This window comes from Uranotaenia lowii, chromosome 1 (assembly GCF_029784155.1).
Source record: "Uranotaenia lowii strain MFRU-FL chromosome 1, ASM2978415v1, whole genome shotgun sequence".
Taxonomy (NCBI): domain Eukaryota; kingdom Metazoa; phylum Arthropoda; class Insecta; order Diptera; family Culicidae; genus Uranotaenia; species Uranotaenia lowii.
In genome coordinates, this window is record NC_073691.1 from 27,129,735 (window position 1) to 27,152,470 (window position 22,736).

General features: G+C 36.7%; 1 protein-coding gene and 1 non-coding gene across 2 annotated transcripts; both read right to left on the reverse strand.

The window, feature by feature from the left end:
* Nucleotides 1–275: 275 nt before the first annotated feature.
* On the reverse strand, nucleotides 276–5,958 carry LOC129758668 (uncharacterized). The gene is made up of 3 exons (XM_055756245.1): nucleotides 5,472–5,958; nucleotides 432–1,105; nucleotides 276–315 (listed from the first exon to the last, which is right to left on the reverse strand). Exons 1-3 carry the CDS (start codon nucleotides 5,956–5,958, stop codon nucleotides 313–315), a joined length of 1,164 nt encoding a protein of 387 aa, XP_055612220.1. The 3' UTR covers nucleotides 276–312.
* A 13,476-nt stretch (nucleotides 5,959–19,434) lies between these two features.
* Nucleotides 19,435–19,517, reverse strand: Trnal-cag (transfer RNA leucine (anticodon CAG)). The gene has a single exon. It is a non-coding gene; the product is annotated as a tRNA-Leu (tRNA).
* Between the last annotated feature and the right edge of the window lie 3,219 nt (nucleotides 19,518–22,736).

Sequence of the window (22,736 nt, forward strand, 5' to 3'; positions counted from 1 at the left end):
AATATTTTTTCAATAAACTTTGTTTTAATAGCTTCGGAAATTTATAGCTCCGGTATTTATATCGATTTTTGGATTTTTTATACCGAACACCGCTTTTTCGGGCTTGAAAATACCGATTTTACTGTGGCATCGCTGGTATTGAGTGGAGCACGATCAGCGAAAGAGAATTACACTCGGAAGCCGAACTGAAAACATTGTTGTTTTCTCAGGCTTTTTTTTTTTGTAAATTCTTTATTTGAAACGGCTCATACCTTTAGGCTTTAAGGAGCCAAACTCGTTTTGTTTGATAACAATTGTGTGCTTATATCTAGTTCACTTTAAAAGAAAAAAGAAGATAGATAGGGAAATATGAAAATAAGAAGAAATTATAGACGAAGATCAATAGCTTTTAGGAAAAGATATATTTCGAACATGTAGTCCAAGTCTCTCACCCCCAGCACATCTCTCACTGGAACATAGGGTGGTTTTCCTCGGGCCCGAAGGGAGTCTATGAAATTCGTTCTGGCGACAAGATGGACCTCGCACGACCAAACAATATGCTCGATGTCATGGTAACCTTGGCCGCAACTACACAAATTGCTGCTAGCAATATTCAAACGATAGAGTACCGCGTCTAAGGAATAATGATTGGACATGAGACGGGAAAATATACGAATAAAATCTCGACTCAGGTCCAATCTATTAAACCATGGTTTAAGGCTTACCCTTGGGATAATCGAGTGCAGCCACCGACCCAACTCATCCTCGTCCCATTTGCGCTGCCAGTTGACAAGAGAGTTTCTTCGAACTAAAAAGTAAAATTCGTTGAAGGCAATTTCACGCTGGTACGTGTCGCCTTCCATCGCCCCCACCTTTGCCAGAGAGTCTGCCTTCTCATTACCCTCTATCGAGCAATGAGAGGGAACCCAAACAAAGGTGATGATAAAGCGACGTTTTGATAAAGCACTCAAACTATCCCGTATCTTCTCGAAGAAGTATGGCGAGTGCTTTCCCGGTTTTATTGAGTGGATTGCTTGAACAGAACTCAGACTATCCGTTACAATAAAGTAGTGCCCAACTGGCCTTGAAGCTATACTGCCCAAAGCACAATGAATAGCTGCTAACTCTGCTATATACACAGAGCATGGTGACTCGAGGCTGTAAGAGGCGCTAGATATTTCGTTGAACACTCCAAATCCTGTTGATTCCTCTATAAGTGATCCATCAGTAAAGTACATTTTATCAGCATCGACGTGTCTATATTTAGCTTCGAAAATTCTTGGAATCAGAAGGGAGCGATGAGGGACCGGGATTCCATAAATTTCCTGCTGCATAGACAAATCAAACTGGACAGAAGAATGATCGTAGTCTGGGCTACAAACACGAGTTGGAGAGAATGAAGAAGGGTTTACCTGCATTGACATGAGGACATGGTATATAGACATAAACCTGGTTTGAAAATTTTGCTCAAGTAGCCTGTCAAAATTTACAATCACCAGTGGGTTCATGACCTCACACCTGATGAGGAACCGAAGTGATAGTAGATTGAATCGATCTTTCAAAGGGAGTATTCCTGCCAAAACTTCAAGACTCATGTTGTGCGTTGAGGGCATACAGCCCAAAGCGATGCGAAGACAACGGTATTGGATACGCTCGAGTTTGAGGAGGTGAGTTTTGGCAGCTGACTGGAAACAGAAGCTACCATATTCCATCACTGAGAGAATAGTTGTTCGATACAATTTTAAAAGATCTTCTGGATGGGCTCCCCACCAGGTGCCAGTGATTGATCGCAGAAAATTCATTCTTTGTTGGCATTTTCCTTTCAGATACTCAATGTGGGCTCTCCAAGTACACTTGGAATCAAACCAAACCCCAAGATACTTAAAACACCTCGATTGAGTGATCGTCCGGCCTAGAAGTTGAAGCTTAGGTTGAGCAGGTCTACGTTTCTTAGAGAAAACAACCATCTCCGTTTTCTGAGGAGAAAACTCAATCCCAAGCCCCAAAGCCCAGGATGACAATCTGTTTAAAGTGTCTTGTAAAGGTCTGAGCAGATGAGACTCAGTAGAACCTGTGACAGACACCACGCCGTCATCTGCAAGTTGTCTTAGAGTGCAGCCTTCAGAGAGACAACTGTCGATGTCATTTACGTAAAAGTTGTACAAAAGTGGACTCAAACATGAACCCTGTGGGAGGCCCATGTAGGAGGTTCTTCTAATTGCAATATCTCCGTGAGCAAAGTTCAGATGTTTCTCACAAAGTAAGCTGTATAAGATGTTGTTTAACAGAGGAGGCAGACCCCGGGAGTGCAATTTGTCTGACAACACCTCTATTGAAACTGCATCAAAAGCTCCCTTTATGTCTAGAAACACTGAAGCCATTTGCTCACGTTTTGCGTACGCCATTTGTATCTCTGAAGACAGCAAAGCAAGACAATCGTTTGTCCCTTTGCCCCTTCGGAACCCAAATTGAGTATCTGAAAGGAGACCGTTTGTTTCCATCCATTTATCCAATCGGAACAAAATCATTTTCTCCATCAACTTCCGAATGCAAGACAACATCGCTATTGGACGGTACGAATTGAAATCGGATGCAGGTTTCCCAGGCTTTTGTATAGCAATAACTCTCACTTGTCTCCAATCTTCGGGAACAATGTTAGGCTCCAAGAATTGATTAAATAAATTCAGCAAGCGAAATTTCGCGGCATCTGGAAGGTTTTTCAACAAGCTGAATTTTATTTTATCAACTCCCGGAGCTGAATTGTTACAAGAAAAGAGAGCAAGTGAGAATTCTATCATCGAAAAGCTGGAATCCAAATCACATCTATTCGGAGGCACACTTCGGATGATTTTTTGCACAGGTGTGGAATCTGGACAGATTTTCCGAGCAAAATTGAAAATCCATTTATGCGAATGTTCTTCACTTTCGTTCGTGTGAGAACGATTACGCATGCTTCGTGCCACATTCCACAAAGTGCTTAAAGATGTTTCCCGCGATAAACCTCCCACAAAATTACGCCAATGCGCACGTTTCTTCCCCTTGATCAGGTTTTTAAATTGCTGCTCAAGAGAAAAATACGTGTTGAAGTTATCCAGGGTTCCATGTTTCCTAAAAACTTTAAAAGCGTTCGATTTGTCGACGTAAAGTTTGGTACATTGACTGTCCCACCATGGATTGGGAGGCCTTCGACAAACAGATGAACCTGGGATGGGTTTCGTTTGAGCACCAACTGCACAATCAAAAATCAAACGAGAAAGAAAGTTATATTCCTCCAACGGAGGTAAAACCTCCATGGCAGTGATAGCTGAAATAATTGTGTCCGAATACTTTTTCCAGTCGATGTGTCTTGTGAGATCATATGCCATATTTGTTGAATTTGAAATGACCCCATTGGTGATTGTAATTTTGATAGGTAAGTGGTCACTACCATTGGGATCAGGGATTACCTTCCACTGGCAATCCAATGATAGTGAATTTGAGCAGAATGAGAGGTCAATTTAACTTGGTCTTGCAGGAGGTTTAGGTACCCGTGTTTTTTCACCCGTGTTCAAAATAGTTAAATTGAAACTGTTACAAATGTCATAAATAAGAGTAGAACGACTATCGTCAATTTGCTCCCCCCAGACAGTTCCATGAGAATTAAAGTCACCCAGGATCAACCTTGGCTCAGGGAGCACTTAGCATAGGTCCTCTAGGTGACTTCGATTCACTGTAACTCTCTGAGGCCAGTACAAACTCACAATGCATAAGTCCTTACCTCTTATAGTTGTATGACATGCAACAGCTTCAATTCCTCCTGACAAAGGGAGGTGGATTCTATAAAAGGAGTAGCGCTTGTTGATCCCCAAAAGCACTCCTCCATATGAATCGTTGCGATCTAAACGAATAATGTTAAAATCGTGGAATGGAATATCTGATTGAGAAGATAGCCATGTTTCGGAAAGGGCAAAAACATCGCAACTAGTTTCATGAAGAAGAAATTTTAACGTATCCAGTTTAGGGATTAAACTACGGCAATTCCACTGTAGAACAGTGATATCCAGAGATGCCAATGTGCCTGATTTTTCAGGCGTTGCCTGATTTTTTGAGGCTATGCCTGACAACCTGATAAGCCTTTGAATTTCCCTGATTTTTTAAAATATGCCTGATTTTGCCTGATTTTTGCGAATGTCATGAAAAATGGGTAGTAAGGAACTGGAGTAGGTACCACAGCTGAAGTGATAAGTGAAAATGTGGCTGAATCAAAGCAATCGAAAGATTCTCGTTCATTCTTATGTAAAAAAAAGAGATTTAATAAATGGAATCTTTCGATTGCTTGATGCATTAGAATTCATCCAAGTACTGTCACAACACATATTCGAGGAGTGAAAATGTGGTGCGGTGACCAAAAAAAAAAGGTCTTCACTTTGAGCGAAATTTCCGTTACTTTAACGAGCTTTAACATTGCCTGATTTTGCCTGATTTTTATTTTGCCAGTTCCCTGATCTTTGAAAAAAAATGTTGGCAACCCTGGTGATATCTCCGACCTCTCGGCGAAAATTAGCCATCGAGAGAGATAAAAACTGAAAGAAGGGGCCAAGTTTGCATCAATTGCTTCAAAAGTGACTTTACTACGGGGAGCATTGTAGTAACAATGCCTCTTATGGAATCAGATATGTTAAAAAACGTAAAAACTCCATTAAGAATGTCAGACAATTTAAAGAGTCCTGGTTGTGAAGATTTTTCTGACAAAACCACATTATTTATTGGAGCTCTCTCTGAAGATGATGTCCCCGCTGGTAGAGGATTATTTTGAGACGAAAAAGTCGTGCGGAATCCAGGGGGTTGTTTTTCTTTTTTTTGTAGCAACCGTTTTTTTAGTGACGTTTATCGGGGGCTGATTGTTGGTATTTTATTGGGTACTTTGGAGGATTTAGTAGCTGTTTTCGCACGTTTCCGGGAGTTAGCTACGAAAACAAAGGGTGTCTCCTCATCTGTAGTGTCCTCATTGTCAACTGGCAGAGACGCAAAAATGTTACCTGACAATGGATGATTCGGGGGAGAAGCGCTCTTTAAAATGGCGGCGTAAGAACGATTTGATCGCTCTTTCAAAGAGCGCCTCTCCTTATCCCATCGACTCTGAAATGCCTCGCACTCAGAGATATCATGAGGTGAGCCCCCACAATAGATACATTTCTGTTCTACTGCTGAGCACGCTCCATCCTCATGAATATCTCCGCAACGAGGGCAGCGTGCCTTGTTGCAGCAATGGGACTCAGTGTGTCCCAATTTAGTGCACCTTTTGCAACTCATTGGGCGAGGCACAAAGAGTCGCACAGGAAGCCTCAACTTTCCGTCAATCAAAACGAAGTGAGGGAGGGCGGTTCCCGCAAAGGTCACGCGGAATGAGGCTGAAGGCGAGTACACTTTAGTTCCGTCTACGACGCTGGCAGTTTTGAGTTGTCGGCAATCCAGGATTTCAACCGAGGTTGAATCGAGGCTCTTAAACTTACCAACGCCGTTGGATTTAACGTAGTCTGCCTCAAGACTCATTTCCGTAATCACGCCCTCAATCTCCACGTTTCGAGACGGAATAAAAACTTGGTATTCTAGATTAATGAAATTGCTGGCAACAATTTCATTGGCAGCCTTTCGGTCAGCCACTACTACGCGCAACTTGTCTGGTCGCACCTTAGTAATGCTGGTCACGGAGGACCACCTCGCCAGATCTTTGGTGATCTGTACCACATTGAGCCGTTTGCCATCTTTTTTGGGCCGGATGAAGACCACCCAAGGACCAGAAAAAGTTATACCATCCGTGTAGGTTCGGAGCCGGGTTGTCTTATCCTCAATAATGGGTGATGAAGAACTCTCTATCATGCGAGAATGGTCTGCATTTGAGGGACCAGCTACATCTGAATCCTCCAAATGCACCTCATTCTCGTAGATGTCATCTTCATCATCCACAGTTGCTGATTGAAACCTCCCGCCCTCGCTCATATTTAAAACGGGGACACGAATGCCTTCCGTTTTTCAATATGAACAAGGCTCACGATACCCGAAAAATTCAAAAAAGGGAAAAAATAGAAAAAGTAAAAAGTGAAAAAAGAAAGAAAAACTCACAAGTGTTTTGGCAATTTATGTCCGTAGGTAATTGATTAGCTCCAACCAGGTGGTCCTCTTCCAAAGTAATATGGCGACGTCTGAGATCACGACCAATCGAATTCTGGGCCAACTTGTATTCCTCGGTTGCAGCAAACAGCGTCGGATCCCTCGAGTATGTGCCCCGGCGGTTTCCAAACCCGGATCTTTAGGGCAAACAGGAAGACGTCCTCGGATAGGGATGATAGCCTTGGAAGATGGCGACGGTAAAGCAAGTTGCTGTAGATCTGTCCACTTCTCAATAGTTCCAATTATTTTCGCTGAACAGTCCGGCAATTGACGACCGAATAAGCAGAAAATTTTCACTCCGCGTTGGAAACTTCAATCAAGAATTATAATTCGACTTTCAAAATTTTGTTTTGAGAGCTCTTGAAATTTTTCGGCAGAAAAAATACAACCGTCAACGACGGCCATAGCCTACCAAGAAAAAAAAAGGAAAATATTCATATTCCTGAACTAACAAAGGAGGTGGAAATATGCTTGTCGAAATCTAAAACTTTTTGTGTCGAAAACTAAAATTGAATGTCGAAAACTAGATCGTCGAGAGGTTTTAGTAAAAGGATGATAAAAACGTTTTTTGAATCTTTGAATATTCGTATCGTATCGAAATGGAACTGGCGGATTCGACAAAAATGTCCTTGTACTCCCAATTTTCCTAAGATAACAGCCAAATTATCTGGAACTGTGATTCACGCAGTTTCGAAAACTGATGCCAAATTTGAGCTGATTTAAACAGCTTTTTTACACACTTTTATCAGTTTATGAGATAAAAAACTGAATTAGAATCACTTCTGGCACTAACGCTTATAAACGAAAAATGTGAAAAGATTTTGCATAAATTTAGGGATAATAATTTTAACAAACTTCAAATGGGGCATCATGCAACGGCAGGGTAAGATGCACAATTTATATACCACAACACTTATTAGTTTTTTATTTTAGTATAATCTTAAAAATGTTATCATTGATTTATTATGACATAGTTTCTCACATAGTGAGATAGTTTTTTTTTGAGTTTTTGATTTTCAAAGTAAATTAAAAAAATCGAGCAAAAAATTTTAACATTTTTCGATGCCGTAAATTTTTTTTACTCAGTATGACGGATTGGCTTAATGATAGTACCTACAAACTTTACATTGCTTTTATTATCCTAAACCAACTCTGTTTGTGTTTTTGTTGGGAGTTTTCATCAAGGGGACATCCATAAATAACGCTCCAAGGGGGAATGGGGGTAAGCTCGAGCGTTACAAATTGTTACATAGGGGAGGGGAAGGTATGCCCATCGATACGTAACGATTATTATTAATAAGACAATCAATTTATTTTATCAGATAGTTATCATCAATGAGCACTAAACTTAGAAGCGATTTGGATAGATATTAATTCCGTTATGAAGAACGCTAAAAAATGTTATGTTAACATTTTTTCACCTTCGAAAATCAGTAGGGGAGAATGAGGATACTTGATCCCTGGGGATACTTGATTCTTTAGCTATATCTCCAAACTGGAATGTCGTACAAAGATCAAATGTTCTAGAGAAATGTGCCAAATGGAACAAAACAGCAATGGTTGAAGCTCAAAAATTTTTAATAAAATAAGTTTTTGGGATATTGTACTTTGTTTGAAAAATTTCACAGAATGTGACTTGAAGATCTTTTTTCATCATTTTGAAATGTTCCTAACATGGAAATATTATAACAAAAATATTTATTCCAATACATCAATCTTTCGTGTGTAAAATGAACTTCAAAATACAATATTTTCAAAGCGATGGAAAACTGCCAACTTTTTTCAGAAAAAGTTTTCTAAAATGTTGATTTTGGGTACAATTGATCCCTAATATATGGGTACAAATGATCCTGGCATATTCTTCTTCTCAATGGATCGTGGTCATTGCTGATTACGAGATTACTAATATTTATCCAATAGCTAATATTCATCCATCAATTATCTGAAGAAAAGGGCTTAAATAGTTGATTTTCTCTTGTTTATAAAAAATTGCGACCCTAAGTATGCAATGTCATAAGGGTTGAGAATAAGCTATAGATTTTTTTTCTGACAATCATAGATTGTGAAATGAGAACAAACATGATCAAAATTGTCAAGTAACATTCTATCTTGGGGTTTTGTTTGATTTTTTCCATGGATTAGGGCTTCCTGAATAAAGGATCAAGTCTCCCTTAACTTTAAAAATATCGCAATTTTTTTACTCCCTAGAAAATGCTTCTGGTTCATCTACGGGTTCAAGTATCGTTCTAATTTGAGGAGCATAGAAACTTGAAGTGCGAGTGCGAGTTGCTAAATTTTTCCAAAAAGATAAGGTGAAAATAAGAAAAGGGGATCAAGTATCCCCACTCTCCCCTACCTATTAAAGTTTTTTTTTTCTTTGGCATTACTTTGCGGGTTATCAAATTAGCTACCTGATTCAACGTAATTAACAAGTGATATATACTTACGATAAATAGATCTTTTCTGAAGACATTTTATGATTGGAAAATCATCATCTGAAAAGTTATCATTTAAAAGTGGATAAAAAATTATGGAACTAATTCAACAAATCTTCAGAAGCAATTGCACCAAATACTTAACTTTGAAATACATATAATCATATTTGTACAAGGTTCAAGATAAGGTCTTAATATCGATATAAGGTCTTGTGCAAAATGGCCAATCGCAAGGAATCACCCAACATGCAACACAAGACTTATCTGCTGAAAGGTTGACTACTGAATGGCCCAGCCAGAGAAGCAAACACACACAACCGCACGGCAGCAATCGGGAGAGAGCAAAGACTAAGCTGTCAGTGCTGTCTCTCACACACTAGATAGACGCCTACCACACATCTTCCCCTTTCTCTCAGGAAAAGTGAAAAAAAGATATTTTTTTTCAGTTTAAACAGACTAGGGTAGAGGCCCCTAAGACAACGGCTTAAGGAAGCTTTTTTCATTAGTTCAATAGAATTGCCTTCCATGTTGGTTTAAAACTGTCATTCATTCATTGAACTATATTTTTAATATTGTGTTATGAAATTATGCAGGAAATAGATCAATCCATTACGTACTTTTGAGTCAATTTATGATTTATTTTCCTCATTCAAGTTCCTTCATTGTCGTACCAGGTCCCTAATTCCGTCGTACAAGGAGACCGGAATTGTCTCAATTTATTCCACCCTCTTAAGAAATACATTTAAAATTTTGCGGTTGCGGTTCATGCAATTAGCATCAGCTTACATCGAACGGATCAACCGCGCAGGATAACAGCAGAAGTTCTCTCGAGTAACCAGTCGCAATAAGCTATGAAACTAGGATAGCTTTATTCTAAACAGGTCTACCATTGCTTGGCTAATGCATCTGCACGCAGCAAAGTATTATACCTTCTATTCAATTCTACCGAAATTGTCTCAAACTATTCCTCCCTAATGAGGGATAGATTTGAAATTTTGCGGTTGCGGTTCATACAAATGCGATTATTTACTTCGCACGGATCAACCGCGCAGGATAACTGCAAAGTTCGAATAAGATCTAAGTCGCAATAAAATGGACTTGCCAAGAAATCCCAAGGTAGCGTTATTGTAGCTAGGTACCATTGCTTGGCTAAGGCAATTGCAGGCAGCACAATATTAGACCTTAAAAATTGAATCCACCCTGCAAGTGTTTTTTATACCAACACACTCTCCAACGGACAGGGCTGCCATGAGCCAGGTTTTGTCTATAAAATAATTTTTTTTAACGATCATCCAGATATTTTTCACAAATAACTTTGCACAAATTTACACAGAAACCGCACATATTTAAAGAACATCAACATTTTTAAAAGAGCTATATGTTTTTCTACATAATGACACTGAATAGTAAGAGATTGGAGAAGAGGCAGAATCACTCATGCGTTTTGTCAACATTTGTATTCTTATTCATGTGGGAACCCTGGCGAAGGATATCGAAACAAAGCAACGCGTGAAATGCATATTAGACTGGTTCAGCTCATCTATTCGAGTTTTTTTACGAGCGATAAAAGTTTTTGCAAGAAAGTTTTTTTTTCTCGGAAATTCACGCTCCGTTATTCTAACATTGTGTTGTTGACATTTTGTTTTGTTGTTGCAAAATAAATCTAGCTGATTTAGCTAAATTTAGCTAATGCAAGTTTTTGGGTTCAAATTTTTGGGAGTTGACGTACAGTAATTCAACTAAAATTAGACTTTTCGACAATTTTCATTCAAACTGTAATATGTCAAAAACGACGACCACATTTTGTTGAAAATTCACAGAGAATTTACAAAAATGAAACAAACATGAGTCAAGTTTCAAAAAATTATATGGGAGGAATCCGAATATGAGCGGGTTCGATTTTGTAGAATTTTGAACGAATTTATGTACAAAAAATCTACCGAATTAGATTTTTTTTGCCACTTGTTTTGAGATCCAAACCAGAGACTCATCTATTCTGGTCAGTAGTTAGAATAGTTATAGATTCCCATTCAGAGAATCTCTGAAAACTGGAGAAGTTTTAGTTTTAGTTTTCAAGGATCTCTCAGTGACCATTCTGTAGAGCAAAGCGTTTGGTCGTATGTGAGATACTGCAGTTTTAATAAAAGAAGTTCAAAAAGTCTAATTTTCATAGAATTGATGTATCACAAGTGTCAAATACTTAAGAAAATGTTTAATGTCATCAGATAATAGAATCAATAACAATCAAATCTTAAAATATAAAATTCTGAAGAAACAATGTCATTGGAGTTGAACGTTAGATATGTGTAAAGTTGGAGACATTCTTGCGTGCACCCCAACTTCTGTTAAATTATGCACGGTACTGTTAATAAATAATTTGCAAAACATCAACCACTAAGCTAGATCATTTAAAACCACGCATTATAAGCAATGCTGAATACATTCGAGTAATTTATAAATATAAATAGACTTTTTGCACTTATCTCCCTGCGCATTAAGTCCCTAGCTTCAATGAGGTCAAAATAATCAAAATTACTTTTAAATCAATTTGTTCTTTCTCTATGAGTCCAACTGTGGTCAGCAAAAAATAGTAAAAATGGACCGGTCTAATTCCAATTATTGCAAAACGGTTTCCTATTCTTGTCGCAAAATTACGACGAATTATGGGGGCAGAGCGATTCGATTTCAATCGAAAATTGATAAATTTATACCAAACAGACTAATTTGAAATAATTTTTCTAATTTTATTTCGACATTTTTCTATTGGATTTTATGATTTTGATCGTTACATGCATTGACAGGAGGCGTTAAAGCAAAGAAATACGTTGGGGGGATCACTAAGTTCGTTTTTCAATATGGCGGAGTGCGCCAATAATTAATTTCACTTCGCGATTTCAGAATCAAATATCTCAAAAAATAATTTGAAAAGTGACAAATTTGTGATAGAGAATAAATTCACAGGCATAAGTTTATCATGTGACGTACCCAACGAAAGTGGAAAGTGATTTTTCGGCTCTAAAACATGCCTTCATGAATTAAGACGAATCAAAGGGATACGACGGAGGAGGGTACTCCTACCCTATATGTATAAAAAAAAAATCGGTTGAAATATGTAACATATACGTGCGTTCAAACTACCACGCAACGATTTAGTAAGAAGTCCGTGTACTCATCATACTTAACTAAATCCTAGAAATATCTTCCAAACAAATTTTCTAGAATTAAATAACATTAAATTCCAAAATTGAAACCGTCTACTTAACGGAGATAAGAATTCGGGACACAGCTTTTGTCCCACAAACTCAAGTGAATAATATTGAGAAATGAATTTCTTAATAGAGCATGCACTTTTTAAGCCACCACATATGAAATTCGATTTGAGTGAATATTCAAGTTAGAACCATATGAACGTATTACAAATGGACAAATGACGATAAAATGGAACAGGAAACATTATTTACTAGAAAGAATACGATATAACAATAATGTTTGTAATACTAATGATACAGAGAATTCTCGGCCATCCACTCAGATACATAGGGGAAGAGGGGGCATAATGCCCACGTTAAGAAGAAAGCCTTGTTTCAGAGTACATTTGAAAACATTAACTTTACTTTTCGATTGTGTTTGGAAGTTTGGAATGTTGTTTGTCGAAATATGATAGTTAGAATAACTGGAAGGAGAAAAAAGGCCACAAATTTAATGAAGTTTGAAGAGTAGGTTGAAAATTGGATTTCAATTTCAGTAGGGGCATAATGCGCATATGTGTGTACCCAATCGCGCCGTTTAACGTTTAATAAGTGTTTATTGATTCAAGTGCTTCCGAAAGTGTTTGCCAGGTAAAAACACTTCTTTTCTACTTCACAGATGGAAAAATATATTGCTTCGCGCAATGCTGCCAGATATACTGAAATTCTTGTGTAAAGTTAATTAAATCTATATTTAATTTAGGAATTTTGAATATATTCGTTTATATTCAAGTTATGTTTTCCAAAACAACATGGAAATATCTTTAAAATTGTTGTGATGAAACTGCATATAAATTTATACAAATATGAAACATGCTTAAAGATAAACGGACATGGCGCGTTTTGCCCCACCTAGACATGTTTATTAAAAATCGTTCAAAATAACAGAAAAAATAATCGAATTAGAAAATTTTTCGTTTTGTGATGATTTTAAAGACCAATGTTCATAATTGTAACATATGTCAGGTTTTTTTTTGCCGATAGATGCCGTAATTCCTTACGAAAGTCAAGGAAAAAATTGCAAGGAATATGGCTTGAAAAATATTTTTGGATTTTTGCAGAGATTTATCATACATTTGATGCTAATTTTTTGTTCAAAAGGTTTCTACTGTTAATTAGAAGGGAATAACGTAAAGAAATTTTAAAATAAGTGTATAACTAGCTAGATATCGCAGTGGAGCGTTTTGCCCACAATGGGCATCATACCCCCAGTTCCCCTACAGCACGTTTAAAAAATTATCTCCCTCCCTTATAGTTTCTCTCCGCTCACGAAATACAAGTTACATCAATTGAATCTGTTAGTTGCACGTGAAAAATCAACGCAGAAGATTGCTTGAAACTCGACTTAGGAATTAATGACTTCATTCAAGATGAAAACTAATACAAGTGTGTCATTATTTTTCTGTGGTGAGCTGATGTACTGTAACTGCCTGATAGTTGCAATGTTGCAATGCTCAAATAACTTTCTTATTTGATTGTTTTTATACCTGAACGTTAAGCAATCTTTTAAACAACAGTTCGTGAGGAGCCACTTTCCACTTCAGATATCATAATTCGATGATAACTGTTTTCCTTTAAATTTTATTCTAAAATATCTAATGCTATCCATCTAGCCTTGAGGAACGATTCTTAAAACATAAGTTGCTTGGCCCTTTCAGGATGATTTTTTATGGTGTCGTATGCCTATGAGCGAATAATAAGCTCGAGTACCGCATTCAAGGGAAATAAACTCACTAGTCAGGTTTAATCTATTAAACCTGCACTTAAGGCTTACCTTTGGGATAATCAAACGAAGTCACCGACCCAATTAATCCTTTAGGGAACGTTGTTAGTGAGTAAGCTGCGTATTTTTCACATTAAGGGCAGTCAGGTAGGGTCTTGACCTAAGATTCAAAAATCGACTTATACCGTTTGAAGCTCAGACACAACTGTTATTTTAGGTATGACTCCCATTTGTGTCATATTGGTCATTTTCAAAGGTTTTCTTTTAAACTCCAGTTTACAGTTCCTTACAACCTAGCATAAGGTTGCCAGAATTTGTTCAGCACCTATCCGGGCTATCTGGTATCCTTACTCTAGCAACTGATAGTTTTTATCACACGTTCTAAATTCGAACAGCGATAAACCGATTTCCACAAACTGGCGCAAGTATTGCCCAACGAACTCTTAACTCTTAATTTATTGGTCAAAATAATTAATTTATTCGTAAAAAATATCCTCAGAGCTGTGATGAAAACCCTTGACAAATTTGATATATATTAGAGATCGTTTATTTTCAAACAAATCCCTATTTGTGAATTCAGGATCGTGATTGATTTAACAGCATCGTATTTATTTAATTTAAGATTTATAAGAGATAAGCTTAATATTTCATAACGACCTAAACCATGGTTTGTAAGACATCTTGCTTATTTGCAAGAAATCTTTACGATTCATAGAGTATGTCTAATGGTTTACATTATAAAAGTTACCTAATACAAAATTCTGAACAAACTGCCAGAAAGATTTTCATAATATTAATTCCAATAGAGCCTCTTTTGGGCATTAGATTTTTTTTAAATCGCTTTTCAAAATACTTTTTTCGAACAGTTGTTTCAAATAAACATACGTCAAATAATACAAATCACCTTCATATTTCGATATATGTTAGTTGCTTTATTTTCCCATTTTTTGTGCATACTTCATTCTCATCAAGTTACTTCAAATATTGTAACTCAGATTTTGAAGAGTCTGGACAGATCAATCTTGGTTTGAAGCAATTGAAATACTCAACCAAACTTGTCCATTAGCATTGAATACAAGCAAAACCTTTCCCTTCTGCCAACCGAAAATATGATTTTTTTTGTGCTCAGTCAACTTGTTACCTCATGTTTCTATGAACCTCCTATCTTTAATGCTGCCAAAAAAATTGCGATTGAATAGTCACTCAAACCAGACGAAACATTTCCCGGCAATCCAACAGTTGAAAACATTTCACCGCATTTTCACAATTAAAAAAGAATCGAAGTTAGATTTTTGTCACGATTTTATTTTCAATAACAAAAAAACAGAACTGATAATTTTCTAGAAATCAGCCAAATTCAGAGCTCGCCCCGGTCTCATCAAGATTGAAATTCATTAAAATTTCTGTCCCAAAATACTAGAATTTTGTATTGGCTCGGCTCGAGTTTATGAACATTTCAATCAAACTAGTTCCAAAATTGTAAATACTTAAATCTATTTTCCTTTTAATTACTTAAAGTATTTAAATTTGTGCTCGTCTCAAGCTTCAAAGAATTTATAAAATTTTTTTTTGCTCATTCACGATATAAATACAGAAAAAAGACACATTTTAAAACATATGTTCATTCCGAATTTTTAGAGATTCGTTTAAACACTCTGTACATTTTTGTCTTGTTCGTCTCAGTTTATAAACAATTGATTTGTGCTGGCCCCGTGCTTGCGCAAATGCCAATTTACTGATGCTCGTACCACGCTTAGAATTATAGCTATTTTGAATACCCCAAGTTATTTCACTATATATGGCGCTCATCTCGAGCTAAAAAATCTATTTGCCCAAGCTGAAAATCATTTTTCTTGTGCAAAGATACAAATCAGAATTTACTGTTCATCCTGAATCATCATTCTATTCTCATTCATAATGCTCGCCCCGCGCTAAGTGTTGATAAATTCCGTGCTCGTCTCGAACTAAAAAAAATCATTTTGCTTGGACTCGTTACGACCTATATTATACTTTTACAATTTGAAATGCTCGTCCCGAGCTTAGAATCAAACGATTTCGTGCTCGTCCCGAGCTATTCACTTTTCGTCCCGAGCTAAAAATCTCCTTATTTATGCTCGTTCCGAGCTTAAAATCGTACTGCTTATGCTCGTCCCGAGCTAAAACACATATCAGAATTTCTGCTCGTCCCGAGCTAAGTGTCGAAAAATTTCGTGCTCGTCACGAGCTGATTCAATGTTCATGATGGTGCTCGTCCCGAGCTAAAACTGATCTTATCTATGCTCGTCCCGAGCTTAAAATCGTATTGCTTGTGCTCGTCCCGAGCTTAAACACATATCAGAATTTCTGCTCGTCCCGAGCTAAGTATCAAACAAATTCGTGCTCGTCCCGAGCTAATTAACTTTTCATGGTGGTGCTCGAGCTTAAAATCTTCTTATTTATGCTCGTCTAGAGCTAAAAAATCATTTTACTTGTGCTCGTCCCGAGCTACCATACAAGTCATAATTACCTATTCAATACGAGCTAATATTTTTCTAGCTCACGCGCACACGTGTCATCAACATGACCGAAACACTAACAAACACAATTGCGTTCCTTCTCTACCGCCAATCTTTCCCGGTCAGCGCACGCCAGCGCGCACAAATGAACGAAAAAAAAAACATCAAACACATGAGCGCTAGCGCTCCACAAACTTGAATACACACAACACAACGTAAGGCGGAAAATTACTCGGTGTAACACTTTTCCCCCATAAATATCACTTTGCTGCTGCACGTCGGGTGATTCCTTAATCCTTGGAAGCCGAAACCTTTTTTAGTTGCATTTGTTTTGCTAACAAACAAGAGCAAAACCTGTCACGGTCGTCAATGTGCAAAATGGCCAATCGCAAGGAATCACCCAACATGCAACACAAGACTTATCTGCTGAAAGGTTGACTACTGAATGGCCCAGCCAGAGAAGCAAACACACACAACCGCACGGCAGCAATCGGGAGAGAGCAAAGACTAAAGCGGGCCACAGACTACACAACATTTGTACAAATGTGATGAAATTCGATGAAATTTTGTCGCTGTGAGCACGATTTGCATAGTGTATGGCACTGCTTGAATGAACGCCCAAACGGTTGGAGTAAAATCGGTCGGGATCGAAATATTTTGTACAAAACATTCTCCCAGCCGGGGTGGAGATGGTTTTTTTTTGTTGCTGTTGCTGTTTTCGCCAGCAATCATTTGTGTTCGCGTGAAATATGTTTGTATAGTGTGTGGGCGAGCATAGATCAAACAATCGACGCGGAATCATCGAATTTGTACAGGCCAATTTGTGTAGTCTATGGCCCGCTTAAGCTGTCAGTGCTGTCTCTCACACACTAGATAGACGCCTACCACACAGGTCTTAAGTAGGATCGATAAATAAAACCACTTTACAAGATCAAAATAATCCCAACAATCAGTTTAGTTAATGATAACACACATTAGATTAATTTTATCAACAAAGGTAAATTCTAGAAAACGATTTAAACGCTTGGCTATCAATTAAATTTAACACAATATGAAATGATGCCAAATAAAATTCGATTGCTCAGAAATCTGTGTACAAGAATGAACCATAGCAGAAAGTTTTAACCAAAAATACACCAATTAGTTGAAAAATAAACAACTTTGTTGGCAGATTTGTAATCTTCAATCGTGAAATCAATATGAGGCAAGAGTTGAATTGCATTGATGAGTTTCCAAAAACGATCTTACTAAAATCAGAATGAACAAAAACTAATATATATTAAATATCTCCTTATAAATATTCTTCGAAGTTTGATAGAAGTTTGTTTACTTCGAAAGGTCGTTTTTGAGAATACATTAGTGTTTCTTGGAATAAGGATTAGGAAAACAAGTCTGTTTGAAGAAAATTTAAACACATATTTACCTTACTACGAAACTTCTTATCCCCGCCTCAAAGATAGAAGTAGGAGCTTCCTTAAAAAAAAGTCTAGGAGCATAGGAGCTGTAGGATGAATCGATCGCACCATTTACCAAAATGGATCCTGATCTATAACCTTTCTCCTACTAACAAAAACCTTTCCTTGGATATTTAAATATAGATTTGCAGACATGTAGGCGATCTCTATAGTTGGTGATATTGACTTACCTTTGTTTTTGATTTTTTTCCAAAATCATCGTTGGAATTTAAAGGGACAAAAGGTTGATAATTGATCCTATGAACAATCCCTCCTCCATTCCTCATTGACTACTAGGACGTTGCCGGCGCCGTTATTGATCATTTTTCAAAGGGATATCATGAGATTTGTGAATTTTGAATGAATTGTTAGTCCCAAGCACCGTTTTGGCCCTTGCACAAAGCTGATGGCCTCGATCAATCACGAAGTAGCCATTGGTGAAGTAGAACTTGTTCTGCTTAGCCACGCCAGCGATCTGATCGCGATCGCTAATGATCATATCTAAGCACTTCAAGTTCAATAATTTAAGGTGGATATGAGAAGTCAACTAAGCTAAGCTAAGCTTCGTAAATGTGTATTGACTCGTACTACTGTTTAAAAGCGTGCTTCTCATCTAAGATTTTTACCTTCTCATCAAAATCAAATGAAAACGTTTGAAAATTTATAGTTTTTGATACATTTGTGATGTCATAATGCATGAAGCACCAATTGCAGTAATTTTTGGTTTTGTTCGAATAAAATTCTACATTTTTTCTTCCAAAAATTATTTTAAGAAAAAAAGGTTATTCTGCTGCATACATTTAGGGGTAAAACATACTACAAAATATTCTATAAGAATCATGAAAATAAATCTTAGGATGGATGAAATTTTATGTTAACAAACGCATAAAGCAAAACAATCATATCCCAGCGCAGCATTTGTAAAAGCGATTTATGAGATTTAGTTCTGATTTGCATTTTGTTGCATTTTGCCCCAGGCAGCTAACTGAATTATAAAAATATTTGTTTAAAAAAAATTGGCGATTGTTCGAAAAATTACAGAGGTCGGCATTAAAACGCTATTCGCTAGTTAGTCCGCTACATTTTTGTTTATATATTTATTTTATAACTTTATTTTTAGAAACATTACGGCTGAAAAAACTCCATCACCTTGCAGAAAATAACATTTATCAGCATTCCGGCTTGAAAAATGGCACCTAGTGGAGTTTGTTTATCCGTTATTTCAACAGAAATCCCGTAATAAAATAAATTTGCCAGCAAAAAAGTAGCGGACTAATTAGCGATTAGCGATTTAACGCCAGACACTAGACAAAACCATATTTCAGCATTCTTCCTTGACTGATTTCTTGTGGTGGAGTTTGTCTATCTGTTAGTACAAACGTTTGGTCAAAAACTGAATTAAAACGATAATTATTTAACAAAAACGAAATAGACAAATTAGCGATTAGCGCTTTAATGCCGAACACTGAAAAATTATTATACCCCAACAGTGTTGGTATAGGATAATGAAAGCAATATTAAGTTTGTAGGTGATATCATTAAGCCAATCTGTCATACTAGGTAAAGTTTTTTATGGCATCGAAAAATGTAAAAAATTGTACATGTATTGCTGGATTTTTTAAATTTTTTATGACAATCAAAAACTTTAAAAAACTCTTTTACGATGTTAAAAACTATGTCATCATCAATCTGTTATCATTCAATGATAACTTTATTACATTATATTGAAATAAAAATTGAATGAGTGCTGTGGTACACAAATGTTGCATCTCACCCTGCTTTTGCATGATGCCCCGTTTGACGGTACCAATCTCTTGACTTCCAAAATCAGAAAGTGAAAATTGATTATAATTCAATTCGATTTTCATTTAATAATTATGAAGTCTTTTTGGATATGCAGGATCGCTTATTCACGGAGATTGCGTTTCTTAAATTTATAAAAAAGGTATTTGTCAGAAGTGGGATTCGAACCCACGCCTTCAGAGAAGACTACGACCTGAACGTAGCGCCTTAGACCGCTCGGCCATCCTGACTGTTGAGAGAATTGGATTACAGTTAGCCATCAGTACACGTTATCGCGAACCAAAGCGGCTGCTAGCTCAAGGGGAGAACTAAACTAAAATTAAGTAACCATCAATAGCTTCACTATCTCACTTATGCTGGGTAGCACGCACGCATGTCAAGTAGATTATGAGTAAACAGCCGGTCGTTTGCTCAAGTTGTGTGTCTGTTAACTGATCCAAATTTAGAATCACCTATCATGAGCACGTGGTTATGTTTTTGTTAAAATTAGATTAATCACATCCAAGTGAAATTTTAAATTCATCGTCATCACACTGCTTTATCAAATTTTCACTATCACACTCTAAGCGTTATTGATTAACGTTAAAGCCAGTAGTCCCAATTCCGAGAGCTGCTACTCCCCACGACGAGCATCATCATCGATCGATCAGAGAGCTCCACGCGAAAAGTCGCTCGGGTCCCCCGAAAGCGCTATAGGGAAACCAATATTTGATTGTGCCGGGCCAGGAATGCAGGTTCCGCCAGGGGGTATTCCGGGACCAGTGGCCATGCGCACCCAAATTATTGATCGAAAAGTCGAAGAAGTAGGTACTGCTGCTTTTGTCAGTGCTAGTGCGAGCAAAAGAAGTAGGTAGGTGAACTAACTGACAAACAACTGACTGGGTAGGTTAGGTACTCACTCATCCCACATGGCGACTCGGATGCCAACGCATGGAATGGGCCCTGATTCGATTAACTTTCGATTGAGAGGATTTCCTAGAATTATTTTCTGCTGTTAAACTTAAAAAATTGTTAGAAAACGAGTTTTCGGATTGCCGAGAAAATTAATCCTCGGTCCCACCCATCAAGTTAAGATCAAACGAGGCTTGGAGAATTTTTAACGACTTTTGGCTTATGGCCTCTTAATATGTATGTTTGTTGTTTTATTTGGGATTTTAAGCCTCTTGGGTTTATTCATCCCGAGGTTCTTACTAGTTTTTATCATCAATCATCATTATCATGGTCATAATGCATTTTAGGATGGGAAAAGCAGCTTTCCCCTTGAAATTTTTTTTGGGTGTGGGAAAAGGAAAATACATGTAATCTTCCGATAAGGGGAAATTAATGTTTTGAGAGATATTTTCCCAGCATGAAGTGGTGCTAGTTTTTTTTCGATCTTATATTCAGGATAAAAGACAAACTATGCCATGTGTAAAGGGATAAATATGGTTTTCAAAGATGTAATTAAAAATCAAAAATAAAGAGTATAAAAAAACAATAGGGGAGAGTGGGGTAACGTGGGCCATGGGGAAACGTGGGCCACTTCAAATATCTCAGCTGTGTGTTGAGATAAAAATCCCAATCCAACTGTCATCGTCGTCGCTTTGCGTAAGCATGTTTTTCTATATGTTGTTGACTTATGTACGTATTACTTCTTTTTTGAAACTAGCCTAGAAAAATGTACTTACATAATTAAATTAACACTTGCAAAATTGCATCAGTGCGAGACCTCAAGTACATAACAAAAATATGCTCATACGCTTATGATCTTGGTTTTGTCATGTTCTTTCATGTGGAAAAGGAATTTTTGATGAAACATAAATAGGTCACACAAACGCAACCAATTTCCAAATCATTGCTTGTGGGGAATCGTGGGCCACATTTTGTGGGGTATCTTGGGCCACCTAAATTTTGATGTTTTTTTACACGTTCAGAACTTAAAATACGTTATTACTATTTGTAAAGTTTTCTTATGCCAAATGAAGAATTATGGATAATGTTTTGTCCATCTTTTCTAATGCGATAGAGACGAACAAAAATCCTATATATGGAATTTTGCCTAAACATTCGCGAGCTAGGTTTTAGGATCTATTCGATCATACACAACTCTCTTTTTAGTTTCCTCATCTGAAATCGCTTCAAAATAACTAAATGAATTATGAAATTTCAGTTTCGGGTCAACTCATAAACTTTGCACGTTATCTAGTCAATTTGGAAAGGGTGGCCTACGTTTCCCCACAGTTTTTCAAAATCTAAAAAATATAACTTTTTTTAAAACAGTCAAAACTCAGGAAATTTATGTATTTAAAAAATAACAAAAAATGCCTAATGATTCCTTAAAAATGTAGAAAACCTTTCCATTTATTTTTTTCATTTTATCTTTTCTAATAAAGAAGTTATGAAACAAAGAAAAAAAGTGGCCCATGATACCCCACTCTCCCCTACATATAGTCTGAAGTCTGAATTTGAATTCCGAAATTAGAAAAAAGGCACCAGTTTACAGGTTTCACTCGTTAGTGGAATTTCATTAATTTGGAAGAACTTTATAATTGATTTGGCGATATTTGTTCGGCAAAAGCCATTATCATAACATTTTCCATCGTGCAACCAACGTACCGTCAACTTGACCATCATGCAACACTTTTCAACTTCAATGGCTTCTGAAAATTGAATGTCCATAGATAATCGGACCGATTGTACATCAAAAGTTTTAAGGTTGGTTATTAAAATTATCGGTTTCACCCGTTATTTTTGAATTTACAAAAAAACATGCGATTTTCAGTCTACTAAGAAAAGGGGTATGTTTTTAATGAATAATCGAATGACGTTTGAGAATTGTTATTTTTTTCTATATTTGTGAGGTCATAACGCATAAAGTACCAATAGCAGAAATGTTTAATTTTTTTCGAATTATTGTTTTCATTTTTCTGTTACAAATTTTTTTCGGAAGAATAAGTATGAGGGTGCTGCATACATTTAGGGGTAAAAAAATACTAGAAAACATTCAACTAGATAAAATAAAAAAAAATATTTAGATGGATGAAATTATGAAATTCACTAACGTGTGATGCAAAACAGTTATATTCCAGCATATAGAAACGAGATTTTAAAGCTGAATCTTTGATTTGCATTTCAATACATTAAAGCCAAACTGGTATAAAAAATTATAAAAAATATTTAATTAAAATCTTTTGGCGATTGTCTAAAAACTATGTTTACACCAACAGTGTTTGTTTAAGATAATAATAACAATATAAAGTTTGTAGGTGATATCGTTAAGCCAATCCTTCACACTAGGTCAAGTTTTTTATGGCATCAAAAATTGAAATAAATTGTACATCTATTGCTCGTTTTTTTTAAAATTTTCTATGGATAAGAATCAAGCCCCTTAACCAACTAGCTTAAGATGTGAGAAACTATGTCATCATCATTTTGTTATTATTAAATGATAGCATTATAAAAATATATTA

Coding starts and splice junctions, on each gene's coding strand:
- LOC129758668 (XM_055756245.1), bottom strand. CDS start 5,958: ATGAGCGAGGGCGGGAGGTTTCAATCAGCAACTGTGGATGATGAAGAT. Junction 1,106..5,471: donor CGTTAAATCCAACGGCGTTG/GTAAGTTTAAGA, acceptor TGTATATAGCAG/AGTTAGCAGCTATTCATTGT.